The following is a 25,782-nucleotide window of genomic DNA, read 5'->3' on the forward strand; positions in this document are numbered from 1 at the left end:
AATTTTTGAATGGCATGTACTTGAACCAAACAATCCTTACTAGTACGTAGTATCATGTAATTTAGGTTATGATATCAAATTTGTTACTACTTTATCAAATTATAAAAAATTATGATGTTTGATGCATATGACTTAAACTCCTATAAACATAAATATAATTGTTTAAAAGTTAAATTGTAAAAAGCTACTGTTTTCCTCTTTAAAATAAAGTGTGGTCACATGTCCAGTAAAGGAAATTAAAGTGGTCACGTGTGTTCCACAGGGAGCCAATCACGTTGACAAAAACATCAAAAAGCTTACGTGTATATAAAAAGTTTGAACAACTAAATTTCAATTTACTCACAAACGTGGGATGTGCTTAGCCCCCTTTCAGTACAAGACAGTTCTGGTTGAAACAAATAGGCACCCAGATGAATTCTTTCTTTTGTAACAAGCACACTCAATAACCAGTTAAATTCAAGGCAAAACAAGTTATTGATATCTCATGTAATATTGTTTAGAATCTTCAGATTTTTTACTTCCAAAACACAGATAACTAAACAATATTACTCTGGAGCACCAATAACAGTAATATACTATCCTTTATATTGTGTACCACGAAGGAGTCGGAATGAAACGTGAAAATAGGAAGATTTCAACATTAAAGTGTTATCATACAGCTTACAACACTTTCAACTACCTTGCCAGAACTAGATATCAACTGGGGCATGACATACTAGATCAAGATTTCTGAAACACACGAGCGCCTCTCAATTAAATTAGACCAAATCAAATCAGTAGATATCTCTACAAAAATATACAGCTAACCCTGCCGGAAAAACCCATTATGGTACATCTTGAAGCATTACATTATCTACGAGATCTCAAGAACACAATCTCTGTCCCATAAAATTGAGATGGCAACATTTGACCGACCTTTCCTTGTTTTCCACTTGTAATCAGACATGAGCGGATTGACGACTGCAATAATAAACGTTCAAGGTATTTCTCAGGCAAACATAAAGCATCTTATGATGCAAGTTCACAGGGAAATGCCCGAGGAATCACTCTTGCGGCAAAATATCATGAAGCTCTGTCATCTAGAATTCCATAGATCCACTCTTCAGCCTCTCCATTCGTGCCTGGAGCCCTGAAAGTGCCTTCTCATCCATGGGAAGAACCCCACTCTGAATGGTATTTTCAACACTAGAATGTTCAGTGCCAGGAGCGTGATTTGACACCACATGACTGATGTTACCATTCATGGACATTAGTGGTCTATTACTTGGGTCCGCGTTCCCCGTGGTAGTAGCTAATGAAATACTTTTCATTCTTTCGCGGATTGCTTCTAGTGTTCCACTGGTAACTGCAACAAAAAAACTACTTTGTAACTGACATTTGAGGTGAACAGTTAATATATCAAAAATGAAAAAAGAGAAAGGAAAACACAAAAGCTAGAATAGAAATAGTTTGGCACATGTTACCTCCAGAAGGAAATCTATCATTTCTCTGTTCCCCCAATTGTTGACGCAACTCCAAATGTTCAGATGATAGTCCTCTTGAGGGTAGAGCATTACCACCTCTATCATCTTCCCCATACGACGGTGGCAAAGTAAAGTGTGATGGTTCAATTTTATTGTTTACAGATTTTGCATCATTCAATGGGTTCGTATTTACAGGAGATAAAGGGCCAAATTTGGGAGAAGACAGATTTAGTGAAGACGGAGGAGGAGTTGGCATGGGTACACTGGAAGGCGTCCTTCCAGCCGCAGCATTCTTTTCCATCTGCAATTTCATAAGAACAATTATTTCATGACTAGTAACTACGAATCTATAAATGTGTAGTACGAAGAGATCCAATGCACACCTGCGCTAGACCATCTCTAATATAAGTTCGGAATGCCTCACTAGCATTTTGTAGCTGAGCAAATATATCAACCTAATACAGATTGGACAAAATGATATTACAAGAAGTTCATCTTTAAAGTCAAATAAGTTGACACTGAAAAGGATAAAGCATAATGCCTTGGGATACAATTGTGTGATCCGGTATAACTCATAAAGACCAATTGTGCAGGTTTGCTTGTCACCGATCTTCTTAAATATGGCAGCAAGTTCTTGCTGTAAAACACAAAACATAACACTATGTTATTTACTAGTACAATGCAACAAAAGTATATTGCAAAGGAAAGATAAAGTTCACTTTCGAAAGAAAAAACAAGCTAGAAAAAAATGCCACATTATACCTTCAACTGAGCATCTGCATTATGTGTTGCAGGTGCTGGATTATTTGCTGCAGAATCACCCCAGTGAGTTTGGCCAGGTACAGACGGAGTCAACATCCTCGCAGCGGCCAAGGTCTGAAAGATTATTGACATCAATTGGGAAATTCTACATGAATTACTAGCGCAGAAAAGGCAATATGGCAGCTAAAAATTGCATGACCTGAAGGTTAAGATCAATGTAGGCAAGAATGATGGGTGGTGGTTGCATGTCTATTGGCACCATGGACAGATGACCTTTTATGGCAGTACCACGTAGCTTGACAAGTTCATGCAGCACAGTTTTCACCATTCGTAAAGGTTTATCATCCGCTCCCGCTCTTTCAGTATTTTATAAAACAAGGATTAGGAAAGAAAAATAGCTGATTAATCCATATCGAAGTGCATACCCAAAAACGCAAAATCTGAAATCTAATTGAAAGCTACCTCCTCCTGATCTCTTCCATTCCTAGTTCTTGCAGGTAAATGTGAATACTCTGAAGGATACGATCAAGGTCGACATCATATATGGTGCTTTGAAGAACCTATAAAATGTGAAAGCAAGGGTTAATAGTCACAATATCAACCTTAAAGAAAGAAACAAATCCACTACACTACTACTGCAACATGGGAGAGCTTGTATAGATTTTGCATCCAGAAACTTACCACATCACATAGAACAAACAGAGAAAAGGCGGCAGATGTACATATTTGCATAAGAATGTAGATACAGCTCAAAAATTGCTAGTCGTCACAATCTTTAAAAAACCCACAACCGTAGTACCAAAAAGCAGGAAAAATCACCTTTGTAAGTTTTATAAGACATTTGACGACCAAATCAGAAAACTTCTGATTTCTTATGACAAGTGATTCATTTGTTGCTGGAGAGGGCCACCTTGATGGGTCCAAAGGCCGTAATAGATTAATCAACACAACAAAGGATGATGTTCGATCAGCATTGTCCTATGTTAGTGTCCAAAAATAGATAGAAAATAATCAGGACAAGTCAGCTAAAATAAAGGTAAAGTGCACTCTTTTTGTGCAATGTCAGAAGCAGAGGTACCAAAATTTTTAGCATCAGAACGTTCAACGCTTTCAAGAGCTGACTGCCATCATCCATGCGGGGTACTCTCTCATCAAGAAGCCAAAGCAAAAGTTCAGTAATGAGGATATCTAGGGTACTCTCCTTTACGGCATGAGAAAGCGTTTTATTCTGAAATGTCTGCAAACAAGGAAACAGCCGGAAATTGAGATATTTCCCAATACGTGTTAGACCAATAACTGTTCTGATACTTGATCATATATACAAGGAAAAAACAATGTCGATGCAAAATTAATAGAAATTGGATAACCACATGCCTGCATGAGTGTGTTAAGAACATATTTGCAAGATCTTGAAGATGCACCCATCAGGCTGAAGTCAAAAGTTTTTGCTACCTGTAGTAAATCTAGAACATGAGCAATTTGAAGCATACACAGACAACAACGAATTAGTTACACAAAGAATGATTTATATCGCGCCTTATTTGCTAAGCAGGAAACAAGCCTATCTGCATCTTTGACAATTTCATCCATAGCACTGCCTTCAGGATCATTGGTTGCTAGGGCCAACAAATGGCACACAACTTTCATTCCTTCAACAGACTGCAACAAGGGAGAGAATTGCTTGAATCAGTGAATAATTGACAGTTACCCTCCATCCTCTTTAATGATGAATCCATAGAAGCAGAAAAACCAGGACATAGACACACAAACAAACAGAAAGATGAACCCATAACCAGCTATAATAAAATGTGCACCATACGCTGTGCTGAATTTTAGACAACGTACGCAATTTTTGATAAACTCATAACAAGTTTAGCAATGAGAATTTATCCCCAAAATCAAAAAAGAAAGAAATCATCATCAGAAGAAGATATACTACTCCAGCAGTCTAATTAGGGACCCAAATTTCTATATTTCAATGGGGACAAAAACCATTCATATTCTTAAGCAACAATACAAACATTGAGGATCATGTTAACTTTATGGCAATCATTTGGATCACCCAATATGGTTCAGGGTATGGAAAACATCTCAGTGGAAAATGTTTTCTTGGAAACTAAATGGATTTCCTACTTATTTTCTGGTGTTCCGTAAGTGTGCAGAAAATATTATCAACATATAATCTGGAGACACTATGGGGATGGGTGGTGGTAGACTGGTAGGGGTGGAGGTGGGAGCAATGGGGTGTGTTGGAGAGGATGGGGAAGAGTGGAATACCACTTATGGAACTTGTATTCCATACTTCCCCATGAAAGTCATTTTCCTCATTTTCAAGGAACTTGTTTAACTAGAGGAAGTGTTTTCCAAACTCTTTGACGAACCAAACATGAAAAAATTGGAAAAATCTTCATGCCAAACACACCCTTAAAGTAGTCTTGTTTGGAGAATGCTCATTTTTATTCAGTTGTTGGTGGGTGTATGGAGTACTTAAGCTTATATAATCCTTCATTGCTTTAAACACGGGGTATGAAAAGGGATTAAGATAAAAGTCAATCCTAATTCATGAAAAGGAAAAGGGGAAACAACCTGCTCAGGTGAATCATATGATATAATATCAAGAGCTTCATTCCAGTCTGAGGGACCAATTGTACCAGCAACTGGCCGTAGATTCACATTTCTTTCCATGGGAAGCTCTGTATTGTTATAAATATCCCTGGAAAGAAGAGATAAAACAAACATACAAAGAAAAAAAGTTAGCAACTCATATTCAGATTGGTAGGAGAAATACGATGCAAGGATCTCTTAAACACCTATTTAATATTGGGCCAGCTATAGACCGTGAAACTTCACCGCTCGGCTCTGCCAGATCAGTCCTAAAGATCAGGAAACCAAAAATATCAAATGTCGAAGAAGAAATAACAAATAATTTGAGCTCAACCTGGGTACAAAACACAGAACGAAAGCACAAATAGATGTGGTATTCTACCTTTGAAATTTTCAAACAAATGTTTTTTTCATCGAAACAAAATGTAAGACAAATTAGAACACAAACAAAAACCGTCAATTAGTAAGTTACACGGTCAAAGTGTTCTATAATTATCATCCAGGTCCTGGACAGTTGATTAACATATAGGTTGGATTCGCAATCCTGGGGAAAGAGGCAACTCAATACCCTTAAAAGTTGTCTCTTGTCTAGATGAAATGTTGAGCATTAAACATACCCTCCAAAAGATGTTTCTTGCCTAGTTGAAACTTTCTACACCGAAAGTACAAGAAGATCCAAATATTAGCAATAAATAGATACCCGTTATCCCTCACTGAACGCCTTAAAGCAGCCCTAGCTTCCCCAGGTTTGCCCTCTCTTCTTTTGTCCATCTCTCTTGCCTGGAAGAAATTAGTATGCAATGTTGTGAGAGAAAGGTAAGGGAACAAAATACGCAAGAGAATAACAACATACCCAATGAAATCCCAAAAAGTGGGGTCTGGGCAGATCTTACCCCTACCTCGTGGAGGTAGAGAGGTTGTTTCCGAAACACCCTCAGCAAAATATGCAAGAAAATAAAGCAAAAAAAAATTAGCAGAAATGTTTAGCAACCTTCCACTTGAATCTATCATCTAACATGCTTCTTTGTGCCTCTGTCAGCTTTCCAAGATATTTCCAAATGTCATCACCTGAAAGACATTTAATTAAGAACCTTAAAACTACATCCAAACTACTCTGTCATTCATCCAGTTCACTGAAAAAAACATATTTAAGGAGGCAAAACACACATGCCAAGGGCTCACAGAATCTAAAACCGGAAGCCAGCTAAACTCAGACAGTCAAACTTATACCAGTATTCATAACTAAAGAACCTCACAGAACACACACACTCACCAAGAATCTTATAGCCAGTAGCCAGAGTATTTAAACCAGCCTTCCTAGTTTCGCCATCTCGTTCTGCTGTTAAACTTGCAACAACTTGCAAGGATTTCAATTGTCCACCAATCTATCACCAGGAAGGACAGAAGAGGATTTAGCAACCTCTAGAGATGAGAAGATCAATAACTCAGATATTTACCTCAGCTTCATGATTATCCAGTAAGTAGCCAACAAGGTCAGCACATTCTATACGAGTTCGATTGCTCCTTGATCGTAAACCTTCCACAATGTAAGGAAAAGTCTTTGCAGCAGAATACGCTTGGATGATTTGCTTAGTCAGCTCTCGCATTTTTTCTCGCACTTTTTCAATGTTATGGCCAGACTGAAAAGATTAAAAGGAGATATATGAGACAAAGTCGGTGTTCACGTGAACAAAATAGGAAGGAATATGTTGGTTAAGAGGAGATGTTACATATACAAAGCATCGGCACAGCGCTTAAATATCCATGTATGTGTGAATATAGTACCAATAACAGTTCTTGTGATTTAACCATATACTAAATAAAACTATTACGACCTATCTAATCAACCGATACCAAGAAGTGAGCATAACAACTAAACTACTATGACACTAGGAAACACGCAATTAAAGAAAACGAGGAAATAATGTCAGACTAGTATAAAAACCAAACATCTAACACAGCATGTCATCTGAAGGCAAGGCAATACCAGAAACGGCAGTTTGCCCAATTACAGGCAAATGTGCTTATATATACACACATCTAAGATTAAATACAATAGGAACAGCCCGAAACAAAAATCACAAATGAATATACAATATTATGGAGATAGCAAAGGAGAGCCCATATAGACCTATGAGCTTCAAAGAACAAGCATAAAGAACATCACAACAATTTGAAGTAAAGGAGATCATTGGACACGTACCTTCTCAACCAAACAAGGAAGGAAAATGGCAGCTTCAGCTTCAGTCATCATGTATCCCTCGTTCCTTAACATCTCAAAAAGCTCAGGCAGAAATTCCAGAACCTGAGAAAAATTATCACAGCGAAGTAGCGGAATGACTTCAGGGCAGAAAGCAACAGAGCTAAAATAACATGATAGCATTGAGGAAAAGGACAGGAATGGGAACAAACCTTTAATATGCAGGAAGTGTTTGATTCGCAGAACCTCAAGACAAACCATCTTAGTACTATATCAAGAACTTCAATTAATTCCTTCCCAATTGATGGAAGCACCTGAAATGAGCAAACGGAATATGGTTGATTATAGTCAATTCCCAAAAGAACATTGATCTAATAATAAAAGCACCTTTTGCAGCATCTCTATTCCATCAACTTGTTTCTTGAAGTCTGTACTGAGAAGCCTCCGATGCAAATCCTCTCTGAAGTACTTCATCAGGTCAGTCTGCAATTAAAGATTAATGAGATTCACCAATCAAATGAAAACTAGAATTATTATAATTTCATTAAATGAATCTTCCAGAAACCTCAAGATCTTGTATCTGTTCCAATCGTGGCTCTTCAAACTTAAATCTGCGCACAACTATTCTCTCTCGGTCACCCTGCAAGTGTATTTGATCATAGCATCGTTGAACAAAAAGGAATAGATAACACAAATATAATATTTCCTGAAATATAGATATACCTTGTTTGAGTCCTTGACATTTATCAAAGCTTGTGACTGGATACTAATGTCCTGAACAGACATTAGGGTCTCTTGCCTTGAGCTCCTTGCAGGAATAACTCTCTAGAGAAACAAATTAAAGGAAGAAAAATCAGTACTCCAGTTGTTCCCTGCCTTCAGTCATTCAACCACATAGAAACATACCGAAGCACCAGCTCTGTTTCCATGCCTAGAAGCACGATCAGCAGGACCAGAGGATTTTCCTATCTTTGACCCCACCTTCGATGTTGTCCCAGTGGAAGTTGTTCTTCCCAGATCAGAGGTTTCTGATAAGCAATAATAATTATTGCAATCACGTAAACCAAAGATGAAATGATAGATTTTGAGTAGAGATACCATCACAAGAGGATGACAACGAAAACGTAAAGTTAGAACATAGCGTAGAGTATACCTTGAAGGACCCCATATGGTCTCAATCGTTCAACAACAATAGCTAATGCAGGTCCTTGAATATCTTTCAAGTTCTTGCTCACCTACATCAGAGAGTAACGCAATAAAAAAGAAAGACGTCAAGCAAATAATTGGTTGACAAGCAGAGATAACTCAAAAATATTTAAAGCTCATATACCGTCTCCTGCCCGCACACTCTAACAAGTTCTCCAAAGCACGCTTCTGCTGCTTTCCGAACATCAGCTGATTTGTCCTAACATAAAGAATGCAATCACTTTAGTGTACGAAATAGACATTAGGTCCAGTAAAAGAAGGCAGAGATTATATGCCAGATACTAAACGATTAGTGCAAGAGCCATCAATTTACCGTCATAGCAGAGGCTACAGGCTTTAGAAGATGTACAGCATCAGGAAATTCTTTCATTCCAGTTAGTTGTTTGGACAACCAATCAAAGAGATCTTTGCGTCCTTCCGCACCAAGTTTGGCATCAGTTAGCGCAGTAGTAATGTAAGGCACCTACATAACAATTATTGTGAATGGGGTGAACAATGCTAACCAAAACTAAAACATAGCACAGAACTGGCGCAGTGGAAACCATTTTATCCAGATGAACAGCAGCAAGCCAAGAATCTAATGTATTCAAAGTGCACTCTCTCATGTGCTTTTTATTGTCACCAAGACATTTCAATATGTCCAACAGAATCCCCTGCAAGGAAAAATATTATTGGATAATCAGTAACAAGAAAAAAAACCGAGATAAAAAATTTAGGTTCTGAACAACTTGAACCTTGCTCGACTTCTCAACTGCTGGTCCCATAGCAGAAGCAACAGCACCAAAAGTTGACAAAGTTGCCATGATTAAATTCTTGTTGCTGTCATATAGACGACCCCTAAGAGCACCAAACAACTCTCCTGCACAGTTAGGGGGGGGGGGGATGAAGTGACATTCAAATGTACACAAGTACTATTGCCAGATAATCACTCACAGCACAGTAAGAACACCATACCAGTTCCAGCAGGCTGAATGCGCTTATTGGCTTCTTCCAATATCTTATTTACAGTTTCAATAGATTCTAAGCGAGCCTGAAATTCAAAACAAGAATTACAGCAGTACTATTAAGACACCAATTACTGATAACATCGATAACAATTGAGGTACCTTCCAGTCAGAACTTTCCAACCCCTTGAGCAAAGCAGGAGTTATCTTTCCACTAATGTCTTCGCGTGGTAGACTATCAAGCCCACCGCTAGACAAGGAAGGGGTATCCGATACCTTCACAGTCTTCTTTGGGACTGCAGATGTCCCCTACATACATGGAGATGAAGTTAAAGCCACTAGTCACAAGGACAAGAAATGTTGAAGGCAATCAAATATACCTCAAATGGATTTTTTTCATATTCTGCATCAAGTGCACTAATAAGAGCAGGTTTTACATCTGACAAGAACCCTTTGATATCTGTAAATACAATAAGTACATTTCAGCCCCAGCAATAATCTAAAAGGCATGTAAGAATTTCCAAGAAAGCTCACCTGGACCGACAAACTTGTGCAAAGTGCCAATAAGTTTAATGGTTGCATTCCTTGTGGCAGGGGCACTGGATTGTAAGCCAGTATCTTTGCAGAAATCAATTAAATCCTATAGGAATAATAACCATTTTCAGAGATTAAGCCGCCCTAAAATTGTGAATTAATCTCAAGTGAATTCAGATTTTTATAAGATCAGAATACCTTGAGTTTAAGAAGTGAAACACCAAAATCATCAACTGCAGTAATCATCCACAATATGCCTTCACTAAGAACCTTAGGGTTCTTGTGCTCTTTCATAATTTTATAAAGCTAAAACAAAGCAGATACAAAAAGTAATAGCTGAGTAACATGAAAGTATAGACAAGTCATACTTCAATAACAACATCCAAATACTAGTATTTCATAACATGAAGTTAAGAAAGTAAAAACAGTGCATGTACAAACTTAACTTACTCTCTCAAAAATAAACCCTGGGCCCACAGCTTCACAAAACGTAGTTAGACATTTCATGGACTGAGCACGAGTCTTAATGTCAGCAACCCTTTCACTTACACCTGACAAAAATGAATCTCAAGTTAAAATTAGCCAAAAAAATAAAATAAAAATTGCATGTTCGGATGATGCAACTAAGTAGGAGAAAAAGGGAAAAATGAAGAGACCTTGAATGCAAAGCACAACACATTTTTTTGGGTATCTTGATGCAGTTGAAGCAATGTGAGTAATTACATCAATAACCTGCTGCTGGACCTGCACTTCGACATATATTGACAAGAACCAGGGAAGCATGTCACTTTCCAGATCAATCATCTTCACTAAGTTCAATTCAGGTAAAAGAGAAAAACCTGGACATTCTTTTCACTCCAGCCAGGAACAGCACAGAGAAGACGGACCAAAATCTCGACTGATGGGTCAAGCACTTGTAGTGCTTCAACCTGTTCTTTGAATGAAGTAATAGCTGCATAAGATAGTAGAGAAATATTATCAACTTTCAAACCAAAAAGAAACTAACAGAGGTGTAAAGGAATACATTGAAAAGAATATTACATTCTTAAGATGTTTCCACATCAGGTCTAAAAGCAGGAAAACTGCAGGGACTAATAGAGAAAACTAGCAAATTAAACAAACAAAAAGAAATGCTACTAAAATTAAGTAAACTGTGGCAACATTCGAGGAACGGAAAGTCCACAGAAGAGGATCCACATCTTACGTGGACGCATGCTAACTGCTATGGGGGTATATACATGTTTTATAGTACAAATTCTTGTTGAAGGTTATAGGAAGGAGATCAAACATCACTAACTTTGTAAGGGTTAATAAAGACAGGTGACACGACATTCACCTTGTTTCAAAGAAATGACACAGTAAGAGGACACAAACAAGCAGTGACCACAACATGATAGATGATCCTAGTGCAACAACAGATAACTAGGTGAATCAAAACTACAAAATATAATAGATACTCTCAACTGAATACTCTGTAGGCCATTGTACATACAGGGTTCCATCTTCCTTTTTTTTCCCAAAAGAAAAAAGACGGGGGGGGGGGGGGGGGGGGCAATGAATAGCATAAAAGGACAAAAAGACCAAAAAAAGAAGAAAGAACCTTCAAGCCTCTCTTTCCACACAGCACTCTTCAACTGAGTAATTGTCTCCGTCTGTATAAGCGGCCCTAACTTACTTTCAATCTCTTCAAGACTCATCTCTGCAGGCTGTTCATATTCAAAATTAACTTATTGATCATGTATGTTTTTCACAGTACCAAGGATTATGAAAGGATTGTAAGACAAAAGTTAAAGTTAAAACAAAATAACAGTCATCACCTCAACATCTTCAACTTCAACAGACTTAGATGCTTTTAACTGAGAAGTTCCATCACCCTTCTTACTTGTACCGGATTTTGCAGATGTCCCTTTCTTACTAGGAGGCTGAGAATCATATGGCAAAAATGAGGAAGAACAAAGAGCAAAAGAAAGATAATTGTGGTAGAAAAACAATGCAAAACTCACAGCGGCTTGTACAGGTTTCTTTCCACTCAGCATGCTCGCCGCAGACCTCTTAATAAGTGATCCACTTAAAGCCTACAAGAAAAAAGAGCAAGATACCTTTTTGGTTCAAAAGGAAATATTTTGTAACATACTAAGCATCATTACAAAATGGAGTGCTATTGTTTGCACTCTGTTAGCTAACACCTACTACAGCCTGATTAAAGATGAGCAAATTTAATTTAATATGCTTTAAAAACTGAAGAACATAGACAAAAAGTGATCTGAAAATTAACTGGAAATAGATACCAACATAGACTGACATGGAAAGATCATTTCGAAATATTGAATTACCCAAAAAACTTTAAAGGAAAACAAAACGAACAAATAATGTTGGCCATCACTAGCCATACAGAGTGTTGGATCAGCAAGAATACAACTCTAATGACAAAAATAACAGTTTCTAAACTGCTCCATGTAGCTAGGAACACAATTTTATTGTACCAACGAATGTCTAAATGCAATTGCACCAAGCTGTAGCTAGAAGCAACAAGTCAAATTAATTTGGGAAAATATATTCATAAGTGCAGTAAAGTAAAACAAAAAAGTTTGCCCACATTCTCCCAAAATAACTCAAATAGACCTATGTAGCATACTTTAAATACAATTGATCAGTATGTTAAAAGAAAGATAGTCACCTGAGTGGACAACACAATTCCTCCAGATGATGGGACTGCAGCTGGCAATTTTATACAATTGAGTATGGTAAGACAGAAGATGTAAGCAATAAATAGATAATACAGCATATACAAAGGAGAACTTGAAAAACTAGAAGAATTTCAAACCAGAGGTGAATGTGACAGGTGGACCACCATCAGAGCCCCCAATCATTTCAGATAACTTCTTCTTTCTAACATCATCTAATTTCTCCAATGACTTTTCCAGAGGTCTCATGCCAACCGACTGATGCAGAAGGAAAAACATAGCAACAGTTGTCAATAGGGCAGTTGAGTGAGAAGCTCTACAAATAGAGAAAAGAAATCCCAGACATAAGTACCTTGGCCACAGCTGCCAAGGCTGAAAAAGCAGCATCTCTAACATCTGGAGTTCCATCATTCAGGCTCTGTAAAACATAATTGTAGTAGTAAAAATAATAACAATAACAATAACAATAATAATAATAATAATAATAATAATAATATAATTTAAAAGAAAACAGAATCATAAACTTAGCATCCATGCAAATGAAGCAAATATAGGCAAGTAGTGAATAATCTAAGAGAGAGAGAGTGTGAGATACTATCAGGAGGTGAAAAGGAGCTATGTCAGTGCAAGATGTGTAGGTTCACCTCAACATTCAAATAAGCAACTAAAAAAGTCCAAGTTAATAACACTTCCCATCAAAAGGAAGAAGATATTTGGAAGACCTGATGAAACCAACTAAGACACATCCTATCAGATAATGGAAAGGATCAATGTCCTTATAACAGCAACTATCCAAACATAAGACTTCAACTAAGTCACAAAACTATAATTGGCAGTAAAACATCATCTTTTCTTTTTAAAAAGGAGGAAAGAAAAAGAAACATACTCCTCAATCGAACTAAATCTGACCATTACCTCTTAATGACTAGGCCACCTGTTTTGAAATTTTCCAATTAAAAAAAATTGACAAATTCGTGTTATTTGGCATTGATGACGCTCTTTTATACCCATTAACTTTATTTTCATACCCTTTTTTTTTAACTTGGTAACTTTCTTTATTTTCATACATTTCAACTACAGTTTATACATATTAAAGTGGAAAGCCCGGTACATTATGTTCCAACACTCACGGGGTCCTAGGCAGAGCTAGACCACATTGGGTCCATTGTACCAAGCTAAACAAGCACTGAATTTTCATTGCATGCTGAAAACATCCTAGACCATTTCTACAAAAAGATAAGAACCAGAGAATTCCGTACCAAGGAAAAAGTGTATAGACGAATCTCATTAAAGTCACTAAACATTTGCCTTCACAAAAATTTGTGATAAACCACAATCTTTCTTACCAGGATTTAGAATAAGGCAATTTGTAAAACACCGGCAGAATACCAGCAAATACAAGAGTACTCCCAAAACAAAGTTTAATACTCCCTCCTTTCCAATCTATGTCATGTTGTTTGACTGGCACAAAATTTTAAAAAGAGGAAAAAACCTTTGAAACTTGTGGTCTAAAACAAGCCATAGATATTAGTAATGGCTATAACTCATCTTACTAAGTGTAAAAGGGAAAGTTTAAAGTTAAATTATTTCTAAACATAGAAAGGTATCCTTCTTTTGGGATAGATTAGAACGGAAAAAGTATCAACCCAATTGGGATGGAGGGAGTGATTGATTTTGGGTATGCACAATACAAACGTTAAAATATCAAAAGAAAAAGATCACTATAAGAAACAAAGTACATGGCAACGATCAAACTAACCTCCATGCAAATGGGAACATATTCCTTGTGCACTTTTAGAATAACAACTTTGTTGCTTGTCTCAATGCAAAACGTCACCCAATTTAAAGTCAGAGATCGCACAAGGGGTACTTTATTTTTCGTGGCAGTCTTGACATCTGCAAAAATATATAAACAAATTAGGTAATTTTTCGAATACAATGTTTTACTTTAGTGAAATCAATTATTTACAAGGCAAAGGACAACATATAAGACACACCTCCACCACAAAAATACAGGCAATTTAATAACTCCATATTACTACAAGTCCTTCTGGAAAGTCCCTAAGGCAATTTAAGAAACTAAGAAATAAGCAGTAACCAAGAGCTTCCTTATAGTATCTAGGTAGCGTTAGACAGTAGATGCCGCCATATTGTTGCATCATCGATGCTGTGTCTTGGACTCATGCAGCACCACCAGGCATCAAAATCTTGTTCACACTTTGACAGATTTGAATATTGTTCAGTCAAATTGTGGACAAAAGTAGAAGCTACCAATATCTTGAATGGCATATGTCAAATACTATAATTGTAAATCTTGCACAAAGTAGGTAAAGACGAACCAGATGCATCCTTAGATGTTTGTCAGCTTCACAATGTAAGACATGAAAGTCTTCTAAATTCAATAAAGTTCTTTCAAGTAAAAGTCTAGGAATCATATAGAGAAGGGGATTAAATTATCGCTGTGAACATAGAGAAGCAACATATGACAGCTTAAAAATTTTCACATGTTGAATTTATATTAGCAATTGCAGTATCTGAAAAATATTTGCAACAAATGTAGATGGCTTATTAGAATTGAAAATGGGAACCTGCCTTCAACAATATCAGCAAGATTTAAGCATCCGGATTTGTGCATCGCCTGGAGTGTTTGAGTAAGTGCATCCGTCAAAGTTGGTTTTTTCTCTTTCAGTTTTTCCTATAAAGAAAAAGAAAATGTAAAAGAGAAATACGGGAACAAGAAGTGAATGAAGGCTGACCAGTCCCCAAGAGACCTGTCTTCTAATTGCACTCTAACAAGGGACAGAACACAAACCTCAATTTCCAAACACGGGGTCTAACTTAAGGTCCACGAAATAGCAAGTTCACATAGAGATATACATGCGCCAAGTATATAACAAAGAAAGATGCTCGTCTTAAAGCCAAATGCTTACCAGTAATGTCGGCAACAAGAAGCGAGAGCTTCCTGAAAAATGTGTTCTCAGTCCCCTTGCAAGATTTCCGATTGCCTGGATGGCTTCAACTGCCACGGCAATATTTACATCTGTGATGAGCTGCAAAGTCAAAAGACAACAGTCAATTTGTACTGAAAGACGGTGCATGACCAAATGTGCAATGTAACAATAAATAAACAAGAACCAATTAGCCATCAATATAATGCCACAAACATACAATTCTTACAAAAAGAAATAATTGAAATAAAGTAAGTATAAACTTGAGATAGACTACAACAATGTGGTCAAAACACCGCAAACACAAAAAATACACAAAAAAGAGAGTAACAGTTCCACGAAGTAAAAAAGTAGGAATATAAAATAAAAGAGAAAGAAAACTCTTCATGGGTTCAAAAAAAAAAACATTGAAACAGTTGGTAACACCACAATCAACAGCAACATCACGGAACTGTAGGTGAAGCGACACTTAGCAAACAAAATACTATTTACCATGCCCAAGCATAAGCTTCAATTCACTTCATTGATGTGAAAACAGACATCCGTGAACATATCGGCAAAATGGTAAAGAGCTCATGCTCGTACAAACTCAGCTAGAACCATTTAATGTGCGAGGAGTTGAGAGATCAGAAATAAAGTAAGAGATGAGAGTTTTTAGAACATCAGAAATAAAGTGAAGGGGTTCCACCTAAGCTTCTAGACTAGCTCATGGTTAGCACTGTTAAAGAATGGACCTTGGCACTAACTCAACCCAAAAGCTAGTTCATGAGTCGATGAATGCCCAAGACAATATAAGGAGACAACAACCCATTTCTTCCACCGATGTGGGACACTTAACAAGCACCACTGGTTGATTTCACCACCAGTGATGCCATAGTGTACGAAGAGCCACATAAGTATTAGACAGGCACTTAGCAATGCTTTTCTTCTTTAAACCTATCATACTTATCTTTCTGTACTTCCCAATCAATAAGAAATTACTACTGGTCAATAATCAAATCTAAGAATCATTGACAGCTAGCCATCACAAACTCTGCATCAGATAAACGATCAATTTCTTTAACCAAGGAGGATAAAATTAGAAACCTTCTTAAGTGTCCTGCAAATTTCAGCGAAATCACCAGGTGCGATTTTCTTTGTAGATGCAAGCTTCGTTAGCTCTGCAACAGCCTCTTTACGCTCTGACCACTTGGTTGCTTTCTACACAAAATCAATTGAAAAACAAATCAATGAATGAATATGTGTGTCACTCGTAAAGAAATTTGTCACATCAGTAAAAGGATGCCTCACAGAACTTTAAACATATAAAAACCCTAACAGTTTAATGCAATAAAATAAACAGGAAGCCTAAAAGAATAAGAGACAACACTCACCACTCCTTCCCAAAATCCTGTCTTCTCCAGAGGGGTCAAAATGTCAACAGGATCCACAAGGTCATACTCATCTATCTCCTGTGGAACTGAAAGAAGAGGGTGTGTCAAGTGGGATAATTCAAACTGCAATGAAAATTTTCACATTGAGAAAAATTCCAAACACTAAATTAGTGCAATTAGCTGCAATTTTCCCTGGTTTTGATTAAATTATATGCACTTCCTTACCAAATGACAATAGTATGAGCAAAACAGCAACTAAGCCAAACAAAATAGTGATATGGATTGCTTTAAAGAAGAGCCGGATTATTGGGGAGAAGACAAATCATCAACTGTTGCATTGTGACTTATGTTTTTCTATAATATATATTTTTAGGTGATTTCTCCCTAGTTGCCTAAGATTTATGGGCAAAGTTACAACTTAAACAGTATTTGTGTTGGTGAATAGTCATTTCAGGATCACCAAGATGGTATGGTATAATATTTACAAGGGTATTGCTTGGAAATACATTAGGCGCCTCCCAAAAATCTACTCAACTGTCTACACAATTTGGAAAGAAATAACGAGAACTTTTGACTCCCAAAATTTGATTCCCTGCCCCATCAAAAGTTCTCTTATGTCCTCCCCTCCATAGAACCAAAATTATAAAAAGGACTGTCCCCCATAACTATTCATGCAACTAGTGGCATGTCACAGACATGACCATTCATTCTCAATGTTCACAATTCATGTATCTTTTTCCCAACCAAAAAAAAAATTGCCATCATTGTAGGTGACGCAAAGTCAAGTAGGAGATTGCAGAAGATCTGCAGCAAAAGTAAGGGCATCTTAGAGAAGAATACCAATCTATTTGTCTTATTTTGGCATGAAAGAAATATGAGAACATTCCAGAATACTGAGTGTGATTATTAACAAGATCTTTTTTTCAAATGTAAATCGAGAATTCCCCTTTGTGTAGAGAGCTGCACTGACTCTTGGGGTATTGTGGTTGAGCCACATACCCCAATTATAAATATTTTTTACTAGTTTGGTGTGCTAGAAGACTTTTGACTTATCTAGAAAATATTGATTCAAATGGATAAGGAATCTTGAGTTAAGTTACATACCGTCTGCAGCAGATTCGTCAGAAGGGCCAGAGGCAACTGCCTCAGAAACTGCTTCCTGTTCTGGCTCTTTGTCCTGCTCAGATCTGATAATAAATAAAAATAAAAGTTTAAAACAATGTTGCTAATCATCTCCACCAGAAAAATGTTGCTAATCATAGTGATGTTAATCAGTTATGCATAAATGGAATGGTCCTGACTGAAAATCATTAGGTAATCTCACATGGCAGCCCAGATCTATAGAATGAAAAATATTCAATCAGCATCAAACCTTTTTTATCAGGGTTTTTTATCAGGTCAATCTAACATCAAACCTAACACGGCAAAAAAATCAGCATGTTGAACGAGAATGTTTATGAACAGGTACATGTTTAACTAGATTAAAATTAAACTTAGAGGAGACTGCCAAGTCTGGTTACATTCTGACAAAAACGTTTACATTCTTCCATCAATAAAGATTGTATATTGCACTAGTCAATACTGCATGTGTCCTTTCACAATCCACAAAATACACAAGTACAAAAAATGTTGTACAAGCGAGCAGCAAGTAAGACAAGCTGGATACAGCAATGGATAGTTACTGTGAGTACAGTATTACCAATTTCTAGTAGCACTAAATAACATCGTGACAGACAGCAAAAGTGAAGCAAAGATAAGATATACACATTTTTACAATTCCAAAAGCAGGGTGCTAATAACATTTAAATGGAAAACAAAACCTTCTTAAAACCCTAGTTAAGGAATTTGGAATCTGCAGTTATCCAACTAATCCTCAAAGATAGCAAAGACTAAATTTCTTCAACCTTCTATTATATCCATCTGCAATGTCTTCCCAACCTTCATCGTGACCATCACAAATTCTCAAATAATACATACTTTGTAGTAGCCACTATTCAGGCCTCATTCAAAGAAGAATATATCAATTTCAATTTTCGCAACGTCAACTTCCAATGCAGCTTGCAATCAGACACCACAGAAAAAAGAATCCCCAGAGACATCAAGCTCCGACTAAAGACAACAAATATCAGACTGAAATAAACAACCATCAAACTATAATAGGTCACAAAGAATCACCCCCAATGTGCCTCCAACTTTACAGAAAACAGCCAGCAAAAAAAAAGTCTAATTAAAGTATTGACAAATTTAAGTTATTGAGAATCCATCAGTTATTTAGTAAATTCTTGTACAGGAGCAAACCCCTTCGTTTGCTGTAATTTTTTCCTTGCATCTTCTTGATGCCTTCTAATGAAATTTCCTTACTTCATCATAAAAAATAAAAATAAAAATGTTGAAGAGAGATCAACATGGATATCCACCTATTGAATTTTGGAATCTGGTAATTTATTTTGAAGCATTTGTTACTGACTGATTGTAACGCATGCAATTTTATAGACAATACAATGAGAGCTTATAAAACTTAAGTTCTACTTTTGTGCTCATGATTAGAGCTTTCATGGCTTCTTTTCTTTTTTGATAAAGTTGACATTTTATAGACAGCAATACACCAAAGGTGTATTCAGTAGTAATTACATCAGAAGCTTTCATGGCTTTTTGTTCTTGTTGCATTAAGCAGCGCTGCTAAAGGGGGTCACTGCTACATAGTTCAAGGTGGGACACTTTCTTCCAAACCACCTACTATTGTTCTAAGATCCTGAGCTAGTAGCTCCTTCAAGGTTGTTAAAGAAATGAATTTTGGGACTAACTCAATCCCAAAAGCTAGCTCAATAGGTGAGGATTTCCCAAGACCATATAAAGGAGTCAAATTTCCTCATCACACGGTTCCCACCTGATGTGGAACTCAATAAAGACCTTTATAGTTATGAATCATATAGTCAAGTGCAATCGATCTCTTTATCAAGTGCCTATCACCTAATTGATTATATGTGTCTTCAGGAAAAGATAATCAATCGAATGAGAGCTAATGTACCTTAAGTATTAATTGTTTGTGGCTCTTGGGGGTTCCTCGTCCTAGATAATTCAAGATAGGATTCCTAAATGGTCTCTTCCAATTCACTTGTCAAACATGCAACACGAATTAACCTGCTAATTCAACTTTTGATGCAACAAGCAATGACAACACAAATATAGCCCAGAGTCATCAAGATCCCTATAGACACAATAAATATCACGCGGCAATAAACGTCCATCAAACTAAAATAATTCACAGAGTAACACCCTTTTCTGTCTCAAACTTATGGCTAACAACCAGCAAAATAAAGCTGAATTATAATATTGACAAATTAAAGCTTTTGATCAGCTATGCAGTAATTTCTACACCAATATCAAAGAAAGATCATCATGATATCCACCCATCGACTGTTGGAATCAGGTAATCTATTTTCAAGTGTTTGCCCGTAACTATGTTTTTACATAACTGCATTGTTTTTTAACAAAAAAAGAGAGCTATCTTAAATTCTATTTTTTTGCTCTTAATTGAGCTTTCACAGCTTTCTTTCTAGTTATTGCATTATGAAGCCCCATTCTACGGAATCATTCCTAGATAATTCAAGGTGTAATTCCAAAACAGTTTCTTCCAATTCACTTGCTACGTAAAAGCGCTGAGGAGACTTGAGCAAGCTGCTTCTTCATGGTCTTGATCTTTAATGAATCATATAGTTAGATGCAATCACTCTCTCTTTATCAAGTGCCACTCACCTAATTAATTTACCATTGTCTTAGAAAATTGTAGCTCATTAGGACGAGAATGTGTATCTTAAGTTCTATTTCAGTGCTCTTAATGAGCTTACACAGTTTTTCGTGTAGCTGTGTCATGCAGGCCTACTATAGGGGATCATTCTAGATAATTCGAGGTGGAATTCCTAGCCCGTCTTTCTTCCACCTGCTATGGTAAAAGAACCTACATGGAGGACTTGAGCAAAAAGACCCTTCAAGCTAATTATATTTTTGAATCATATAGGTGAGGTGCAATCTGTCTCTTTATCAAGCACCTGTGACCTAAATGATTGACCTTTGTCCTCAACAAGATGACCAAGCCAAGAATCCATCCCCACACAATCAAAGACATGAATCAGAAGAACCATGACTTCAGCACAAATAATTCACCTTTCTGGCTAAAATTTGGATAAACTGTTATGGAATGAGAAAAAAAGAAAAAAAAAGAAAATTTGTCGGATTGGAGAAAATACCTTATTTTGCGTGTTGGCTTAGCAGTCCCCGAAACATTGACAAGCTCAGCTTCCAATTCTTTTTTCTTAAGAAGAAAAAAGAAAAAGAAAGGTAAGGTGAAGACTCATCCAAAACACACCATAAAAACATCAGAAGTTTCCTAGGTAGCAGTATACCATTGTATCACGCATTTTCTCAAACAATATAGATTTCACAGGATCTTTTCCAATCCAGCGGCAGAGCTCCAGTGTCAGCCCCTTAGATGAAGCACGAACATTCTGATCTTGATGGTCAAACAGTTCAGGGAGCATCTTCAAGATTCTTTTTGGTGGAACAACCTTTGTCCCAAATTCACTATTCATATTGGTAAAGTGTCATAATCCAATTAGGAACTAAGCAGACTAATCTAAAATTTGAACACAGATCTTCACAAACCTCAAAGCCTGAAACATGACATCAATCGCAGGAACCACAGCTTTGGCAACTTTATTTTTAATTGCTTTCTCCATAGCATCCTAAACCACAAAACTATATTGGTGAGAAAGGCAACTAATAAAATGTATAGCAGGGGGCACCCTTGAACAAAAATCAAGAAATGCACAAAAAGAATGCAAAATATAATTATTATTTAAGTGGAGAGAAGATAAACTTATTATAAAGCATCTGACTCAAAGACTGTTCAATCATCAGAAGAAAATTGTTCCAAAACAATATCTTGTCATTAGCTAAGAGAAGATTATCACTTAAAAGCTACAACTTCTGAGAACTTTCTAAACTAAAACATTTGGAACAACAGAATAAACACAACTACAACTTTAAACAGTTTGTTTGATGCTTAATGGACTAATTTAGTTCTCAAAAATATAACATACCCAGTGTAATCCCACAAGTGAAATTTGAGAGGGTAAATATACGCAAACCTTACCCCTACCTTTGCGGGGTAGAGAGGTTGTTCATGATAGACCTTGGAATGGACTAATAAGATCACCCACAAAGAGACAGTACTAATAATATCTGTTAAAGCAATTATTAGTTTCCCAAGCATCATAATGGAATCATTACAAGGTCACCATTGCAATTGGTTCTCCAAAGTAACTCTTTCACATGTTATATGAGAAGTTATCAACTTATCTTTCCATCTGAAGTAATTATTGTGACCTCCTTCAGCACTTTCATCTGACATATATTACTCTATAATCCCCAATTTGTTTGGATGAAGATTCCAAAACCCCCAAATAAAATGGCGAGTTTCGAATCGCATGGTTACTGATGAGAATTAGTAAAAGGCGGTGCTTATCAGAAGCGAAAACTGCAAAAAAGCTCTAAGGTCTTTCAGGCTTAAAGCGCAAACACAAATGAAGTGTGGGCTCTAATGAAAAACAGCGAAAATGGAGAAAACATATAAATATGTATGTGTAGTCCAAGATTATTAACCATAAACACGAATAACTAATATGGCAAAAGAAATTTTAAAAAATTATAAAGTGAAATATCAATTGTGTAGTGTCGCATGCTCATGATTGCACTCATTGACAAGAAAGAGTATGTTTTAGAGTTTTGATGACGATATTGAAGGGTGCCCATGAAGTGAGGTGAAGCACTCAACATGTTTGTGTCTAGCTTCGGGGCTTAACCGCGCCTTTGACAACACTGGAAAATAGTGTAGCTTAATATGAGAAAAGAAGAACAAGATGGCTAAAACTTGCTATTGTTTAAAAATTGAGGAGAAAAAATTACATTTTGAAGCGTACACTTAAGGATGTGCAATGTTGTACACTAAGGACGTGCAATGTTTAGTGTAACTAATGCCAACTTCTTTCAAAAAAAAGGTCATCAACTTCGTGTTTTTTTACGAAGGGAGGGGTTATCACTATTTCTTTTATGGGTGAAGCCATGCAACTTCAGAGAAGTGTGTTTCAAGCGCAAAATGATCCAAACTAGAAGCAATCAGTCCTTTGAATCTCAACGTAAGGAGTAGGATAGATATGAACTTTTTTTTGATCAAGGATAGATATGGACATTATTACAAATCAGATGAAATTTGTAATTTTAATTGTGATGTGATGTGATTATTATAGCACTAAATTAATATATGTTTGCCATCTGTTAATTATCTGTAAATTGTACACTCTCTTCGAAAAAATATGCGCTTCAATTTTCATTTTCCGCTTCAAGCACCCGGGACCTTGTTGCTTTATTGGGTTTATTCGCTTTTAATACAATGACTATACATGTTTCAGCATTTCACATCTGAGACTTCTCTTCACACAAAAGAGGAGCACTAATGGAGACTGGCTCCAGTGCTCCACAAAGGTGGGCCCAAGATTTGAACTTCATGGGTACGAGTACGAGATTCTACCATAGCCCATTTGATTTAATAGGTTTGAAATCTATTATTTGAACTTAGCAAATTTTTCGAATGTATAAACAAAGTCTGAAACAAAATTACTGGTCTCAGATGAGCAATAACATCAACACTATATCTGACCCTGATGAGAAGAGAACTAGCGTAACGTGGCACATAGTTTTTATTATAGAAGTAGCCCCAAAAATAGGCTTACATTCATTTAGAACAAAAATGAAAGACGAATACTCACTCTGGAACAATAGGATCAGTGGTAAAATCCCTATTTCTGATAACAAGAAGATCCTCTATATCAAAGCTTAGTTAAGACACCAAAAGGCAAGCTTTAAGTTGATAAACTTATGTATTAATGGTACACCTCATCGCTAAGACAGAAACAGTATAATCTTAGAACATATAAAATAGAGTAGCAATTATGCAATTCCTTGTTTCAAATTAACATGTCTTCTTATTTATTTATCATGAGTCATGACTTTTATTCTAAAGAATTGTTCAATCACGACTTTTTGCCAACAGAATCGCAGAGTTAAAATATGAGTCACTATCCTACGTGATGAATTTGAAGCACGGACACTCCATACAAGTTAAACTTTGGCCTCCAATTCCAAGTGTCCATCTTCTTACCCTCTAAGTGCAACTCTAACGTGTATGATTTAAAAAGAAAGAATATAAATGGATTTTATACAAAATGATAACAATCAACCGTCTTAAGCAAAAAGAGTTCATCTTCTTAGACAAAAAGTCCAAAAGTCTTCCAGTTATACAGTGAGGGTTTCATATATCACCTGGTGATGAAAAGACCAAAAGAACAGCTGTCATCAACCCTATCACCGGTCTTGAAGCAGAAAAGGCACTAAACAACGTATTCAGAGCTAGATTCACTCCCTCGAGAAATATCCTCTAAAAATTAGCAATTATAAATTAACAACTGCATGTGCTCCTACTTGTTGCTTCCATCACTTGGGTATTTCAATGTGATATCCTCAAGTTACTAAATAATATTGTTCGCACCATTTAGGGGAAGACATCAAATTTAAAATATTTCCGTGGAAGCCTTCTAACTGTATTCTTTAACCACCAGATATGCTAGTCATACAAGCTTGAGTCAACACTAATAGCCCTTTAGCAGCTGAATCCATTTTCTACACTTCATTATGATTACACATTTTAGATTTCTAACAACAAATAGCACAAAATACAAATAAAACGCCACTGAAATCTCAGACAAAGAGGTGAATATATTGCCAATAACTTTTCCACTAACTAACGAAAAGGTGAATTCTCTGGCACGAAATGTGACTCAAATAAGTTCCAGTAGCATACAAGACAACAGCATGAATGTTGCATGAAGGAAACAATAACAAAAATTTAAAGAAATATAAGTAGCTTTCTGTAAGAATTTTTAATGGCCAAAAAATTACTTCCATACTGTTTGCTATTTTACTTCAACTCAATAACGCCTAGAAGTGAGCAAAAGAGTGGAAGACCCGAAAAGGTGCTCTATTTAAACAAGAGTAACTACCGAGTACACGGTAAGCATTTGGGAAATAAAGCATTTTGATTTAACACATACCAAAAATGCCTCAACAGCCTCCAACTCTATCCAAAGCAAAAACACCATCTGTGCCTTCTCCACTGTCTTGGGCCTTCCCGTTAAGCATTTAGCCACTATTGCATCACATACTTCTTTCGCATATCTACTCATCATCCAATAAACACATCAAATAAAATTAACCAACGCAACAACAATTAAATAGAATTAAGCTAAAAGTAATTAAATAAAATATGACCTCCCAGCATCAGAATCAGCAGCTTTCAAGTAACAAATCAAAGCATCAAGAGCTTTATCCTGAACGGGCGCATTTGAATCTGCTACAGCCTTCCTAAAAAAAGGACCTGAAAAATTCCAAAAAGAAAAATATTCAAAAATGAAAATCTATCAACAAATACAATCACATTACATACACAAAACATATAGATCGCTATAAATGAGATCGTACGCAATGTAATCCAGATCTAACGGAATCATAACCCTAACTGAAGTAAACACTCACCGAATTCACGTAGGCGCGGGTCCTTGGGATCAGTAATGGAGTCGCAGACGGCGGCAAGGTCAATGTTAGCGTCATTTCGAACCTTCCAGTTCTTATGCGTTAACCGCTCATCCCATGGGAATTTCTTTGCCTCTTTCAACAACTTCTCATCTTCCGACATTATATAACCTATATATGCACAGAAGGTTGGAAATGTATATGAATTTCTCGATGTTTATATACACCGCTCGGAGAAGCACCCGGAGAAAGAGGAAGGGGTCGTTTTGGGATTTATTTCTGCTTCCTTGTTTGTCGTTTTGGTTTCAGCCGAGTGCCGGCGAGTTTGGGAAAATATGGGTTGCAATCGAGTGCGATAATACCTTTTATCTTTCTCGTTTCAAAAAAAACACAGAGTGGGGGTAAGAGAGAAGAGAGAGAA

At 36.6% G+C, this 25,782-nt stretch overlaps 1 protein-coding gene across 1 annotated transcript; it reads right to left on the minus strand.

Annotated features, from left to right (window-relative positions):
• Window positions 1-611: 611 nt before the first annotated feature.
• LOC129874259 (protein MOR1) lies at window positions 612-25,782 on the minus strand. The gene is made up of 54 exons (XM_055949521.1): window positions 25,365-25,782; window positions 25,101-25,206; window positions 24,884-25,007; window positions 21,381-21,460; window positions 21,122-21,299; window positions 20,966-21,030; window positions 17,823-17,905; window positions 16,719-16,804; window positions 16,432-16,545; window positions 15,328-15,447; window positions 14,990-15,092; window positions 14,157-14,293; window positions 12,750-12,815; window positions 12,538-12,655; window positions 12,391-12,431; window positions 11,717-11,788; window positions 11,531-11,635; window positions 11,314-11,419; window positions 10,553-10,665; window positions 10,370-10,457; window positions 10,164-10,264; window positions 9,912-10,019; window positions 9,714-9,819; window positions 9,560-9,639; window positions 9,342-9,488; window positions 9,190-9,265; window positions 8,970-9,094; window positions 8,778-8,888; window positions 8,549-8,698; window positions 8,360-8,434; window positions 8,183-8,264; window positions 7,936-8,057; window positions 7,753-7,854; window positions 7,595-7,669; window positions 7,417-7,512; window positions 7,242-7,343; window positions 7,033-7,134; window positions 6,287-6,469; window positions 6,103-6,214; window positions 5,821-5,897; window positions 5,530-5,609; window positions 5,036-5,098; window positions 4,812-4,938; window positions 3,762-3,884; window positions 3,600-3,677; window positions 3,304-3,462; window positions 3,045-3,203; window positions 2,688-2,785; window positions 2,425-2,581; window positions 2,226-2,339; window positions 2,005-2,100; window positions 1,847-1,918; window positions 1,464-1,764; window positions 612-1,345 (listed from the first exon to the last, which is right to left on the minus strand). The coding sequence occupies exons 1-54, from the start codon at window positions 25,522-25,524 to the stop codon at window positions 1,080-1,082; spliced, it is 6,090 nt and encodes a 2,029-aa protein (XP_055805496.1). The 5' UTR covers window positions 25,525-25,782; the 3' UTR covers window positions 612-1,079.

The sequence above is a fragment of the Solanum dulcamara genome, chromosome 11 (assembly GCF_947179165.1).
Source record: "Solanum dulcamara chromosome 11, daSolDulc1.2, whole genome shotgun sequence".
Lineage (NCBI taxonomy): Eukaryota > Viridiplantae > Streptophyta > Magnoliopsida > Solanales > Solanaceae > Solanum > Solanum dulcamara.